Source organism: Oncorhynchus masou, chromosome 8 (assembly GCF_036934945.1).
Source record: "Oncorhynchus masou masou isolate Uvic2021 chromosome 8, UVic_Omas_1.1, whole genome shotgun sequence".
Lineage (NCBI taxonomy): Eukaryota > Metazoa > Chordata > Actinopteri > Salmoniformes > Salmonidae > Oncorhynchus > Oncorhynchus masou.
Genome location: NC_088219.1, coordinates 20,034,905 through 20,049,238, shown reverse-complemented (window position 1 = coordinate 20,049,238; position 14,334 = coordinate 20,034,905). Strand labels below are relative to the sequence as shown.

At 45.8% G+C, this 14,334-nt stretch overlaps 2 protein-coding genes across 2 annotated transcripts in view; one reads left to right on the top strand and one right to left on the bottom strand.

Annotated features, from left to right (window-relative positions):
- Positions 1 to 14,334, top strand: part of LOC135544347 (neuroligin-2-like) — an 80,022-nt gene that overhangs the window by 17,076 nt on the left and 48,612 nt on the right. The window contains exon 2 of the mRNA XM_064971888.1: positions 4,281 to 5,101. Within this exon, the coding sequence (XP_064827960.1) occupies positions 4,606 to 5,101 (496 nt within the window). The 5' untranslated portion in view covers positions 4,281 to 4,605. The remainder of the gene's footprint in view (positions 1 to 4,280; positions 5,102 to 14,334) is intronic.
- LOC135543776 (uncharacterized) lies at positions 890 to 2,536 on the bottom strand. Its single transcript, XM_064971123.1, has one exon. The coding sequence runs from the start codon at positions 2,534 to 2,536 to the stop codon at positions 890 to 892; it is 1,647 nt and encodes a 548-aa protein (XP_064827195.1).

Genomic DNA, 14,334 nt, shown 5'->3' with positions numbered 1-14,334 from the left:
TCCCGTTCTGTGAGCTTGTGGTCTACCACTTTGCGGCTAAGCCGATGTTGCTCCTAGACGTTTCCACTTCACAATAACAGCACTTACTGTACAGTTGACAGGGGCAGCTATAGCAGGGCAGAAATTTGATGTACTGACTTGTTGGAAAGGTGGCATCCTATGACGGTGCCACATTGAAAGTCACTGAGCTCTTCAGCACAGGCCATTCTACTACCAATATTTGTATATGGAGATTGTATGGCTGTGTGCTCGATTATATACACCTGTCAGCAACAGGTGTGGCTGAAATATCTGAATCCAGTAATTTAAAGGGGAGTCCACATAATTTTGGCCATGTACTATATCTACCTCTATCACTCCAGTATCCCTGCACATTGTAAATATGGTCTGGAACTGACTCATCCTCTATATAGTATGCTTACTTACTTTATCCTGTTTTTCTTATTTCTTATTTTTATTTCTTGTGTGTTTTTATTCTACCTTACGTTCTTATATTCTACCTATTTTTAGTAATACATTGTTATTGATTACTGCATTGTTGGGGTTAGAGTTTGTAAGAAAGTTATTTCACTGTACTTGTGTATGTGACATTAGAACTTGAAACTTAATTGGTTGGCACCTGACTCCTTCCTCCGCCTCTCCACTTGGCAGCCTGAGATACAAACCTAAGAACGTCTTTTCAAATCACACATTCTCACTCCGTTACGACCCACACTATATTTTATCTTTTAACAACAGATTCAGCATGTCATATATCTCACTTTGTCCATTTATCACAGTATTGCGCTTATTTTCTCATTTAATAGTTCAATATATTCTCTCCTTTTTGTAAGGAATACACACAGTATATCCCCAACTCAGTTGAATTTGTAGGCTACAGTATAGTCATTTACATCCACACGGTGCCTGTATTAAAATGGGAGGCAGATGCTTGGTAATAGATGGAGTTGTCTTTATTGGCTCCTTTCTCCCTTCCCTCAGAAGGGAGAAAGGAGTGTGGAGGTGGGGTGGGGTGGAGGGGCTGTGTGGAGGTAGGGTGTATGGGCTGTCTGGAGGTGAGGTCGGGTCGGGGGGCTGTGTGGTTGTGTGGGGTTGGGGGGGGCTGTCTGGAGGTGGAGTGGAGAGGGGCTGTCTGGAGGTGGAGTGGAGAGGGGCTGTCTGGAGGTGGAGTGGAGTGGGGCTGTCTGGAGGTGGAGTGGAGAGGGGCTGTCTGGAGGTGGAGTGGAGAGGGGCTGTCTGGAGGTGGAGTGGAGAGGGGCTGTCTGGAGGTGGAGTGGAGAGCAGCTGTCTGGAGTTGGAGTGGAGAGCAGCTGTCTGGAGGTGCGGTGGGGTGGGGGGGCTGTGTGGAGGTGGGTGAGGTCGGGTCTGTCTGGAGGTGGGGGGGGGGCTGGGGGCTTGTGGAGGTGGGGGGGGCTAATTTGGAGGCTGAGTTGGGGTGGCAGGGGGCTGTTTGGAGGTGTGGGGAGGTGGGGGGGGGGGCTGGGAGCTGTGTGGAGGTGGGGGGCTGGAGGTTGGTGGGGAGTTGGGGTGGCTGTGTGGAGGTGGGGTGGGTTGGGGTTGGGGGGGCTGTGGGGAGGTGGGGTGGCAGGGGGCTGTGTGGGTTGGGGGGTGTGTTGGGGGGGCTGTGTGGAGGTGGCGGGGGGCTGTGTGGAGGTGGGGTGGCGGTGGGGGGGCTGTGTGGAGGTGGGGTTGGGGGGCTGTGTGGAGGTGGGTTAGGTGGAGTGGCGGGGGCTGTGTGGAGGTGGGGTGGCGTGGGGGGGCTGTGTGGAGGTGGAGTGGCGGGGGGCTGTGTGGAGGTGGGGTGACGAGGGGGCTGTGTGGAGGTGGGGTGGCGAGGGGCTGTGTGGAGTTGGGGGGGGGGGCTGTGTGGAGGTGGGGTGGCGAGGTGGGGGGCTGTGTGGAGGTGGGGTGGCGGGGGGGCTGCGTGGAGGTGGAGTGGGGGGGCTGCGTGGAGGTGGGGTGGCGGGGGGCTGGCGGGGGCGTGGGGGTGTGGTGGGGGGGTGGCGGGGGGTGGTGGAGGGGGCTGCGGGGAGGTGGGGTGGGCGGGGGGCTGTGTGGAGGTGGGTTGGGGGGGCTGTGTGGGGGGATGTGGAGGTGGGGGTGGGGTGGCGAGGGGTTTTAATTGGTCGGATTCCCCTGGGGTGGCGAGGCGGGCTGTGGAGGTGGGGTGGCGGGGGCTGTGTGGAGGTGGGGGTGGAGGGGGTGGGGTGGGGTGGGGGGGCTGTGTTGGGAGGTGGGTTGGCGGGGGCTGTGTGGAGGTGGGTTGGGGGGTGGAGGTGGGGTGGCGGGGGCTGTGGAGGTGGGTTGGGGGGATGTGGGTGGGGTGGCGGGGGGCTGTGTGGAGGTGGGTTGGGGGTGTGGGGTGGCGGGGGGCTGTGTGGAGGTGGGGTGGCGGGGGGCTGTGTGGAGGTGGGGTGGCGGGGGCTGTGTGGAGGTGGGTGGGGGGGCTGTGTGGAGGTGGGGTGGAGGGGGCTGTGTGGAGGTGGGGTGGTGGGTATTCTGCAGACAGTGAGCGCCAGCCACATAAAGCCTTCATCACTTCTAAACTGCTCCATCTCCCAAAGCCAGGGCCAGATTAGCACTGCCCATTCGAGTTTAACCATGAGAAGACAGGAACCAACTAAACAGAGCCGTGATGGTGAAGCCAACAGATTCACCAAAGGGGGAGAGTGAGAGGTGTCACGCTATTTTATTTATTTTGATTGATGTGTCAACAGGTTTTTATTGCTGTCGTGTTCTCTGAGTCAAATCGATTACTTCAAAGTGCCATAGCGTGGATGGATATCTAAGACTTGTACATGTGGGCTCCCGAGTGGAGCAGCGGTCTATGGCACTGCATGTCAGTGTGAGGTGTCACTGCAGTCCCGGGTTCAAATCCAGGCTCCATCACATCCGGCTGTGATTGGGAGTCCAATAGAGCACTGCACAATTGTCTGGGTTTGGCCGGGGTAGGCCATCATTGTAATTAAGAATGTGTTCTTAACTGACTTGCCTAGTTAAAAATGGGAACATGTCTGTTGTGGCAGCTCAAGGACAATATGTACACTACTGTTTTGGGTTCACTTAAAAATCTCCTTGTTTTTAAAAGAAAAGCACATTTTTCTCTCCGTTACAATAACATCAAATTGATCAGAAATACAGTGTAGACATTGTTAATGTTGTAAATGACTTTTGTAGCTGGAAACGGCAGATATTTTAATGGGATATCTACATAGACATAGAGAGGCCTATATCAGCAACCATCACTCCAGTGTTCCAATGGCACGTTGTGTTAGCTAATCCAAGTTTATCATTTTAAAAGTCTAATTCATCATTAGAAAAACCCCATGCAATTATGTTAGCAGAGCTGAACACTATTGTGTTCTGATTAAAGAAGCAATACAACTGGCCTTCTTTAGACTAGTTGAGTATCTGGAGCATCAACATTTGTGGGTTCGATTACAGGCTCAAAATGGCCAGAAACAAAGAACTTTCTTCTGAAACTCGGCAGTCTTTTCTTGTTCTCAGAAATGAAGGCTATTCTCTGAGGAGAAATTGCCAAGAAACTGAAGATCTCGTACCAGGCTGTGTACTACTCCCTTCACAGAACAGAGCAAACTTGCTCTAACCAGAATAGAACGAGGAGTGGGAGGCCTGGGCAAGAAGTACATTAGAGTGTCTAGTTTGAGAAACAGACGCCTCAACTGGCAGCTTCATTAAATAGTACCCACAAAACACCAGTCTCGACATGCTGGCCTTCTAGGCAGAGTTGCAAAGAAAAAACATATCTCAGACTGGCCAATAAAAATAAAATATTAAGATGGACAAAAGAACACAGACACTGGACAGAGGAACTCTGCCTAGAAGGTCAGCATCCCGTAGTCGCCTCTTCACTGTTGACGTTGAGACTGTTGTTTTGTGGGTACTATTTAATGAAGCAGCCAGTTGAGGACATGTGATGTGTCTGTTTCTCAAACTAGACACTCTAATGTACTTGTCCTCTTGCTCAGTTGTGCATCGGGGCCTCCACTCCTCTTTCTATTCTCGTTAGTGCCAGTTGTGCTGTTCTGTGATGGAAGTAGTACACAGCGTTGTATGACATCTTCAGTTTCTTGGCAATTTCTCACATGGAATAGCCTTCATTTCTCAGAACAAGAATAGACTGACAAGTTTCAGACGAAATGTCTTTTTTTCTGGCCATTTTAAAACATACTTAAAACAGCTACTGTCAATGTTGTGTCTCTCTTTCCAAACACAGACCCACTAACTTACTATGACCTCTGACCTTTGTGTGTACCCAGGTGTGGCGTGTTGGCTGTGGAAGCTGTCAGTCTGCAGCTGGCCTATCAGGAGCTCTCAGGAGGATGGACCAGAACAGACAGTCTATCTGAGGATGCCTCCCGTCCCTCCCCCTCTCTACACCTGCTCTCTCGCCTCTCACACTATGCTAGGAAAACACACTCTACACCTCTGATTTTGACCAAACCCCCCACCCCTCCCAATACCTTCCTTCTCCCAGTATCTCCAATAACCTACTAATTTCAGGGTATTTGGAGGTCCTTTCTTTACACTTTGCTGTCCACGAGTGAACTCATATTTAGTTTGTTGGGCAGAAGACCGGAGGACATGTCCTTCTTCCCTGAGAGTGGCCCCAGACGTCCGGGGCCCGGTGGGATGCGGCGCTCCAGCCCCCGCAGGATGTCTGACCCGTGTCTGGTGTGGCTCCTGGGCCTTGCCCTCCGCCTGGCACTGTCCTCCTGCCAGCGGGCCGACCTCAGCGGGAAACACCCCATGGTCACCACGGGCTACGGCAAGCTGCGCGGCGTCAGGAAGGAACTCAACAACGAGATCCTGGGACCCGTGGAGCAGTACCTGGGCGTGCCCTACGCCACCCCGCCCATCGGCGAGCGCCGCTTCCAGCCCCCAGAGGCGCCAGGCTCCTGGCAGGAGATCCGCAACGCCACCCAGTTTGCCCCCGTGTGCCCACAGAATGTACATGGGGTGCTGCCTGAAATAATGCTGCCGGTGTGGTTCACTGACAACCTGGACGCTGCAGCAGGCTACGTTCAGAACCAGAGTGAGGACTGTCTATACCTCAATGTCTATGTGCCCACTGAGGATGGTGAGTCCAGCTCCTGTTCCATCTCTCAGGCCAGATTACACTTCAAGTCAGGCAGGCAGGCTGGGGCTAACTGTTACAGTCTAGTGGTGCTTCTGCTGGAGGCTCTGGGGATTAACTTGTCTCCTCAGTGGGTGTCAGATAGGACAGGATGTGAAGTAAGAAAGGTATGGAGTAGGTTTATTTAAGTCTTGGGGTAAATTACTCCATTCACACCTCTGAGGTATCACTAATAATCTTGTGTTTCGTCTCAGCTTGAGAAGCAGGTCCTTCTTGGTCATCTCCTATTATGATCTTTCCTGATGCCTCGTCACTTTACCCTGCCTTTATGTACATATCTACCTCAAATACCTCATACCCTGCACATTGATCTGGGACTGCTACTGCCTGTATATAGCTCCATTCTTGTGTATTTTATTCCTCTTGTTACTATTTTTATATTTGTATTATTATTATTATTATTTTTTAGCTCTGCATCGTTGGGAAGGGCTTGTAAGTACACCTGTTGTATTGTGATAAATAACATTTTATTTGATCTCACCCAAGAGTAAGACAGTAGTGTGTAAAATAAGGCCGTTTGTTTTTCATCCCCCTCAACTGTTTTATGCCACAGAGCAACTGGTATTTGGTCCCAACAAGACGGAATGCTATTGACGCATCTTCATAGAGTGGTATCATTTGGATCATGAAGTCAGGAGATTGTTATCAGAGACGCAAGGGCTCTTGACCTGTGCCAATAAACACCCATGAGTTTACCAAAGAATAGCAGCACTTACACTTATGTCAGTCTCGATCACTGCTCAGTCTTTTGTTCAGGCAGAGTGTTGATTTACATACCGTGCTGTGGTACTGTCAGAGCAAAGGATGCTTTTATCCCGATAACTTCTGCTCATTAGCTGCAGTCTATAGTGAGGCTTCATGCTTTGTTTCAAGTGTACTCTAGGTCAAAAAGGACAGTGTTTGTTAGCAATGCTACTCCCGCTCCTCTGTGAAGGATACCACAGTTCACCGCTATGTCCACATGTTGTTGAATAAGTATATTTACTCGTAGCTTGAGGATTGTTGAGACATTTCAATAACAAAATGGACTACAGAATGTAGAAACACAAAAGAAACGTTCAGTCTTGGCGACGGACAACAATAAATCTATGCCACAGTATTAAAAGAAAAAACATGTCCATCCAATGAAACAAATAGATGAATCGTATGTATACATATACATATACACATACATAATCTATCTTGTCCGACTCTGGGCTGTGTTTGTTTCTCCATTGTGGGCTCGGAAAACAATATTAGCACACGCCTGTTCTAATATATTTTGCGCATACTTGTGAGACTTCTAGGTTTAGCATTTGCATACTGTATATGGGATTTGTATCTCCATCTTAGGCTGCCCGGTGGGCTTGCATGTTAAGTGCATTCAGTTCTGAGAATTTCAGCTGAGCTCCTGGAATTCTTTGTGAACTGAATCTCACTGAAGCTGAGTAGAGGCTATAATCAGATTTCAGGCCGTGTTTCCAGTCCGTTTTTGGAGTTAACCCATTTAATACGCCATTTCTATCACTCATATTGAATTCTTTTCAAGACCATCTCACCAACACACACAAACAAACACACACACACTCACTCAGAAATGAAATTCCTTTCCTCTAGGTCATACTTTAGGTATGAAATGTTAACATGCTCCGCTCAGTAAGCAGTAACAGTGAACCTAGGATCAGGTCGAGAGACTTTTCCTATGTTCCAGATGATATGTCATCTCCTGAGTTGTCATGGAGGTTACACCTCTGTAGCGTGTCATAATTGGTGGACCCAAAGCATTGCTGCAATGGAGTGCCTTGAACCAATCATTTCATTAAGAAGTGCTTGCCTCCACAGATTTGCCCGTTTCCATCTGCATTGAGCAGCGTTGTGACAGGTGTCTGCTGAGCTCTGGTTACATGCTATGTGACAGAACTTTACTGCTGAAGATTGACCTAGTAATTTAAAGGCACAATCGGTAAGATGTCCTGCTGTTCAACGTTTTTCTTTCTTCAATTAATGATATACAACTGCCTTTAAAAATAAATAATAATAAAATAAAAAAAATATGCACCTTTTATTTAACCAGGTAAGCCAGTTGAGAACAAGTTCTCATTTACAACTGCGACCTGGCCAAGATAAAGCAAAGCAGTGTGACAAAAGCAACAACACAGAGTTACACATGGGATAAACAAATGTACAGTCAATAACACAATAGAAAAATATATGTACAGTGTGTGCAAATGTAGCAAGATTAGACCGTACCCTATCATAACCCAAACCAGTGTTGAGGCTGCTGTTGGGTTGAACAACTGACTCTGGATTGTGGCGAGGAGAGAGAGGAGAGAGAACGAGTATTTAGCTACATTCTGTATTTGATCCTAACATTGATTTATTTTTCACTCATTGAAGGCATAAAGGAACATAACAGTGTTACTTCAATATTCTCTGGAATCAGGACCAAGTCAACCCATTTGGAAAGAGGAGGATTTCATTTTTTTTTTTTAAATATATGTTCTTTATTCAGTGTAGCTAATTAGCAGGTGGTTTTGAACATAAGCCACACACACACACACACACATGCACACACACATTACTGACTCACAAAACCTTACTCCACATGGAATTACCATAGATATGTTGATCCCCTGGACTATTGTATGGATATAAAGTACTGTTACACTGACCTCACACTGTAGACCTTTTTATAGGACTAGCTAAGTTCATTTGAAGTCTTTAGTGTTATGGCAGTAATACAGGGCATTCGGAAAGTGTTCAGACCACTTGACTTTTTCCACATTTTTTTCCGTTGCAGCCTTATTCTAAAATTGATTAGATAAAACATGTTCCTCATCAATATACACACAATACCCCATAATGACAAAGTGAAAATAGGTTGTTAGAAATATTTGCACATTTATAAAACATTACATTCAGACCCTTTCCTATGAGACTTGAAATTGAGCTCAGGTGCATCCTGTTTCCATTGATCATCCTTGAGATGTTTCAACAACTTGATTGGAGTTCACCTGTGGATTGATTGGACAGGCACACACCTGTCCATATAGGGTCTCACAGTTGACAGTGCATTTCAGAGCAAAAACCAAGCCTTAAGGTCGAAGGAATTGTCCATAGAGCTCCGAGACAGGACCGTGTCGATGCACAGATCTGGGGAAGGGTACCAAAACATTTCTGCAGCATTGAAGGTCCCCAAGAACACAGTGTTCTCCATTATTCTTAAATGGAAGAAGCTTGGAACCATCAAGACTCTACCTAGAACTGGCCGGAGAGCCAAACTGAGAAGAACCTGATGGTCATTCTGACAGCGCTCCAGAGTTCCTCTGTGGAAATGGTAGAACCTTTCCAGAAGGACAACCATCTCTGCAGCACTCCAGTAACCAGACGGAAGCCACTCCTCAGTAAAAGGCACATCACATGACAGCCTGCTTGAAGTTTACCAAAGGCACCTAAAGGACTCTCAGATCATGAGAAACAAGATTCTCTGGTCTAATGAAACCAAGATTGGCCTGAATGCCAAGTCTGGAGGAAACCTGGTACCATCCCTACGATGAAGCATGGTGGTGGCAGCATCCTTCTGTGGACGTTTTTATGTTTATAAGCAGCAGGGACTGGGAGACTAGTCAGGATTGAGTGATAGATGATCAGAGCAAAGTACAGAGAGATACTTGATGAAAACCTGCTCCAGAGCGCTCAGGACCTCAGATTTGGGCGAAGGTTCACCTTCCAACAGGACAATGACCCTAAGCACAAAGCCAAGACAACGTAGAAGCAGTGGTGTAAAAAGTACCCAACTGTCATACTTGAGTAAAAGTAACTATACCTTAATTCATAGAAAATTACTCAAGTAAAAATAAGTCACCCAGTAAAATACTACTTGAGTAAAAGTCCAAGTATTTGGTTTTAAATATACTTAAGTATCAAAAAGTAAAACTATAAATAATAAAAATGTCCTTATATTAAGCAAACCAGGCAGCACAATTTTCTTGTTTTTTTAAATTTACGAATAGCCAGGGGCACACTCCAATACTCAGACATCATTTACAAACAATGCATTTGTGTTTAGTGAGTCCACTAGATCAGAGGCGTAAGGGATGACCAGGGATGTTCTCTTGATATGTGTGTGAATTGGACCATTTTCTGTCCTGCTAAGCATTTAAAATGTAATGAATATAAAGAGTAAGAAAGTAAAGAGTAAGAAATATAAAGAGTAAAGTAAAGTACTGATACCCCAAAAACTACTTAAGTAGTACTTTAAAGTATTTTTACTTAAGGAATTTACCTCACCGTGCAGGAGTGGCTTTGGGGCAAGATTCTGAATGTCCTTGAGTGGCCCAGCCAGTCCAGATTTGAACACGATCAAACATCTCTGGATAGACCTGAAAATAGCTTTGCAGTGACGCTCCCATTCCAACCTGACAGTGTTTGAGAGGATCTGCAGAGAATAATGGGAGAAACTCCCCAAATACAGGTGTGCCAATCTTGTAGCGTCATACCCAAGAAGACTCATGGCTGTAATCGCTGCCAAAGTTGCGTCAACATAGTACTGAGTAAAGGGTCTGAATACTTATGTAAATGTGATATTTCCATTTATTTATTTTTTATAAATGTGCAAACATTTCTAAAAACCCGTTATTGCTACATCATTATGTGGTATTGTGTGTAGATTAGTGAGGGGGATACATCTATTTTTATCGCTTTTAGAATAAGGCTGTAATGTAACAAAATGTGGAAAAGGTGAAGGGGTTTGAATACTTTCTGAATGCACCGTTTATTGGGCTTTGCTTCACCCCGTGATATATCAAATCCCAGCTCACACAGTGTAGAATAAGCAATAGGCTGGTAGTCTAGTGGTTAAGGGGTCACCGGAAGGCTACTGGTTTGAATCCCTGAGCCGACTAGGTGAGAAATCTGTTGATGTGTCCTTGAGCAAAGCACTTATTAACCTTAATTGCTCCTGTAAGTCGCTCTGGATAAGAGCGTCTGCTAAATGACTAAAAAGTATGTTTTAAATGCTACATTCTACATTTAGCCAACATGCATATTTCACTCTGTATGAGGTGTTTATAACAGAGAATTACAGCGTTGCAATCCCATTGTAATGTCTCCTCAGCAGCAATACATTGCGAAGGATGTGACATCACCGTCCACCAGGCCATGTCTTGGCAGCATTACAAACTCATTTCCGTTTTGATCCGATCAATATGTTCCACAGCCAAACAAAAAGATGGTGGCTGCTCAGTAGTCATTTGAAGCTCCAGACTATAATGTAAATGCAGATTGGGATGGTGATGTGCGGGGTGGTGGAAGAGTGGACTGATATGAACATAATAAACAAATAAATAAATAGAATATGACACTACAGAAGAACCATCGTGTCAATTGTCTTTGATGCAAGAACAAACCTCAAACAAATGATTTTATTTTTGCTATCCCAGCAGCCCTTGATCTGGTGAAAATTGGATCAGGATTGTTCTGCTGGGGAAATGAGAGGTCTTTGAGTACAGTACTGTAGCTCTTTCATAGCGCACAGCAACACCACAGTTAATTAGCCCAGAAACTAAAGGTTTGTCTAATTCCATTTACACAAAAGGGGGGATGCCTTTGAAAGCGAGCGTCTTTGGGCTGGAATGGAAAACGAGGGGCACCAAAAACACTGCTGGAATCTGTCTCGCCCTGGCCATCGGAAATGTTCCATCCTGTTGGTTAATTGCGTTTAATCATTTTGTTAAGTGAGGCAGCACCTTGAACACTGAACAGTATATAAACAGGGCCGTGTGAGTTAAGTTGTACATCTTGTCTAAGTACTCTCTAAGTAGTGGAGAGGAGGGGGAGAGATTGCTGTATACCATTATGTCACGTTGAGGTGGTGTATCCTGCTTGTGAGGAAAACTGAGTGTGTGTGATTTGGTTATTCCCAAGGCTACAGGAGTGCCTGTCTGTGAGAGAGAGTGTTTTTTACATGTGACTTGTGTTCTTGTCAAAGTCTGTCACTTATTGTTAGGGTCACTGCTCACACAGGCCTGTTGCTGTCCCTGTGTGTTACTTCCTGTGTGCTTGTTTGTGTGTGAGAGAAAGAATTGAGTGTTCTTGATTTTCAAAACATGAATTTTCCATGTTCACTCAGTATTGACATGTTTTAACTTGCCTCTGGTATATGGATTATTACAGTTTCCACATATCACAGTTCCATATCCCACATGCCCAAGTGCCCGAGGCCCATGGCCCTCTAATGTACCCCCATCTGCTACCTGTATCTGAGGCCTTAGAATGACCCAACACTCACAGAGCACAGAGGAAACTACACATGACACATTTCTGCCCAATGTTAAGAGTAATACCATAGGAGGAAATACTCAGGCAGAACCTCCTCTGCTCTCTGCCTCTCTGCCTCTGTGCTCCTCCCTCCCTCCTTCCCTCTCTCTGTACCTGTATATTGCCTGATGTGCCTTTTTGTAAATATATTGTGTTACTTTTTGATTTGATTATATTTGATTACTTAAGTTTATTTAGTAAATATTTTCTTAACTGCCTTAAGGTCTACTACACCTGTTGTATTCAGCGCATGTGACAAATACAATTTGATTTGATGTGTATCCCCACTCCCTCCTCCCTGTCTATGCGGACTGAGGTAGATGAGGTCACAGGCTCTGAATGCAAATCAGTTCCATGTCCTTCCCCACCAGGCCGCTATGTAGCCTGCTGCGTCCTCAACTCAAATGAAATTCAAATGGCTTTTTAGAATAATGGAAAGAAAACCTCATGTGAGAGCGAGAAGTGAGTTGACACACACACACAGGGGCTCTGTTTAGTCCAGCTGTGCCTAGTTCCCTCACATAGAGAATCTCCTGTGCTATGCCAGCCGCCAGCCTGCTCGGTGAGAGCACTGTGTCATTGCCTTCCTATTTCCTCCAGACTCTCCTCAGCCAAGAGCCTCAGATCCTTCATTTCTATCGCTGGCGGAGTGGCCGTTTACCGTCCAGACTCTTTATTAAAAAACATATTTCAGCAGCATGGCCAGAGAGCCAGGGATGGAGGGAGGGTGGGGGGGGGGGGGTGAAACTGGGAGTACTTGGAGCCGCTGGCAGGGACATGGTGGAGGCTTGATGCTGTGTCAGACACCTCGTCAAACACACAGCACAGACATGACCATATGTAGCTTCATCCCCTTTACGGAACTGGGGAAATGGACAAGGACAGCAGACGGCAGCTTGTGTTCAGGCCGCTCCATACTCACTCAAACATGGAGAAACAGTTTTTTATAACTGGGAGGGGGGCTCCCTGTATTTGAAAGAGCAACTGAAGGTAATAAAGAACTTCTCTGGTAGAAAACACCCTATGTGGCATCTATATAAGTCAGAAACATTTATTCTAGTGTCAAAATTGACTACAAAGTGTAAATAGGATCATTTTAGTCATAAAGTCAGTCTCATCCAAAACAGAGTTTAGTAAGTGAGTTCGTCATGAATTACTTGAGGGTTGGGTTTTGATTTCAACAATGCTCACTAATACAGATGGATACACTGATGTGGTGTTTGCACTCTATCCAATATTACAGCATAACACACAGACAGTGAGACAGACCAGAGCTGGGTCTCCCAGAAGCATCTTAGCACTAAGAGCATCTTAATTCCATTGAAACAAAATGGACGAAAGATGATCTTAGTGTTACGATGCTTTTGGGAAACTCAGCTCTGCCCAGCAGGCAGTGGATCGGACTTTATTTACATAATGAAACACATTGCGCACTTACTTTTTAATTATATATATTTTTTACTTGAGAAATACTGCCCCAAATGTTGTAGCTAGATGAAAAATTGCACGACTAAAACCTCCTCTGCAAAAATGTCCAAATGAATTACAGATTTTGAAGTTTTCATTCGGACTATTTTGAGGAAATGATACGGGCTTTGTTCCTATGGTGTCTCATGGGGGACAAACATCAGCAACTGTCACATCCAACCTCACCCCAAGACGGAAATCTACTTTTTCTTAATGAGCAACAGAAAAACACATGCAGAATCAGTGTGTTCAGTTGCTCTTTAAACAGGACTGGAGCTGAGTTAAAATGACCAATCCATTGGATTTCATTGAATGCCAGTAAGTCAATCTGAGATGGACACTGTATACCAATGTTGACCCAGCTACATTTCAAGTGCACATATTTAAATCAAGCTTGTTCACATTATTCAGTTAGTTTTTTCAGTGTAGATGATTATTATGCTTAAGATTTTTTTTCTCTCTCTTTTTGGTTGCATCACACTACTAGTACTGGCTGCATCTGTTTTCTGTCTGTGACTTGGTGAGGTTGGACCCAGGTGCAGAGAAGAGACAAGACGAGGGATCAGTGATTAAGGTTACTTAGAATCGGTAGCCGCAGGATCACGGTACACTTGAAAAACCACGAACACCAAGTCTCGAAAACGCACTCAGGAAACGAACGCACGCGGTAAACAATTCAAGCTTCTGCAAAGGACAACAGAAAAAACACACCTATTTTAACAGGGAAATCATAACGAATATATAGGACACACCTGAGTGTTGTAAATGTCTCTAGGACGGTCTCTGCTGCCCTCTGGTGACTGGTGGAACCATGACACAGCCAAGTTCACTTAGCCTAATAAAAAGTGTTCAAATCAAGGGGAAAACTGCAAAAGAATGTAAGAATGACAGAAATGGAAAAAGGCTATTTGCCCTTTTTTTTGCAATTTTACCCCCTATTTCTCCCCAATTTCATGATATCCAATTGTAACTACTGACTATGTCATTGCTGCAACCCCCCAAAAGGCTTGGGAGAGGCAAATGTCGAGTCATACGTCCTTCGAAACATTAACCGCGAAGCCGCGCTGCTTCTTAACACCTGCTCGCTTAACCCAGAAGCCTGCCAAACCAATGTGTCGGAGGAAACGCTGTTCAACTTTGCTTTGTAGGTGCCCGACCCGTCACAAGGTGTCACTAGAGCACGATGAGCCAAGGAAAGCTCTCACGGCCAAACCCTACCCTAACGTGGAAATGCTGGGCCAATTGTGCACCGCCTTATGGGACTCCCAGTCACAACTGGTCTAAGGTCTAAGGCACAGCCGGCTGGGATCAAACCCCAGGTCTGTAGTGATGCCTCAGTGCTGTGATGCTGTGCCTTAGACCGCTGAGCCACTCAGGAGGCTATTCTATTTGCGCTTTTTAACCTGACTAGA

Excerpts from the sequence above, each read along its gene's own strand:
- LOC135543776 (XM_064971123.1), bottom strand. The coding sequence starts at position 2,536 with ATGAAGGCTTTATGTGGCTGGCGCTCACTGTCTGCAGAATACCCACCA.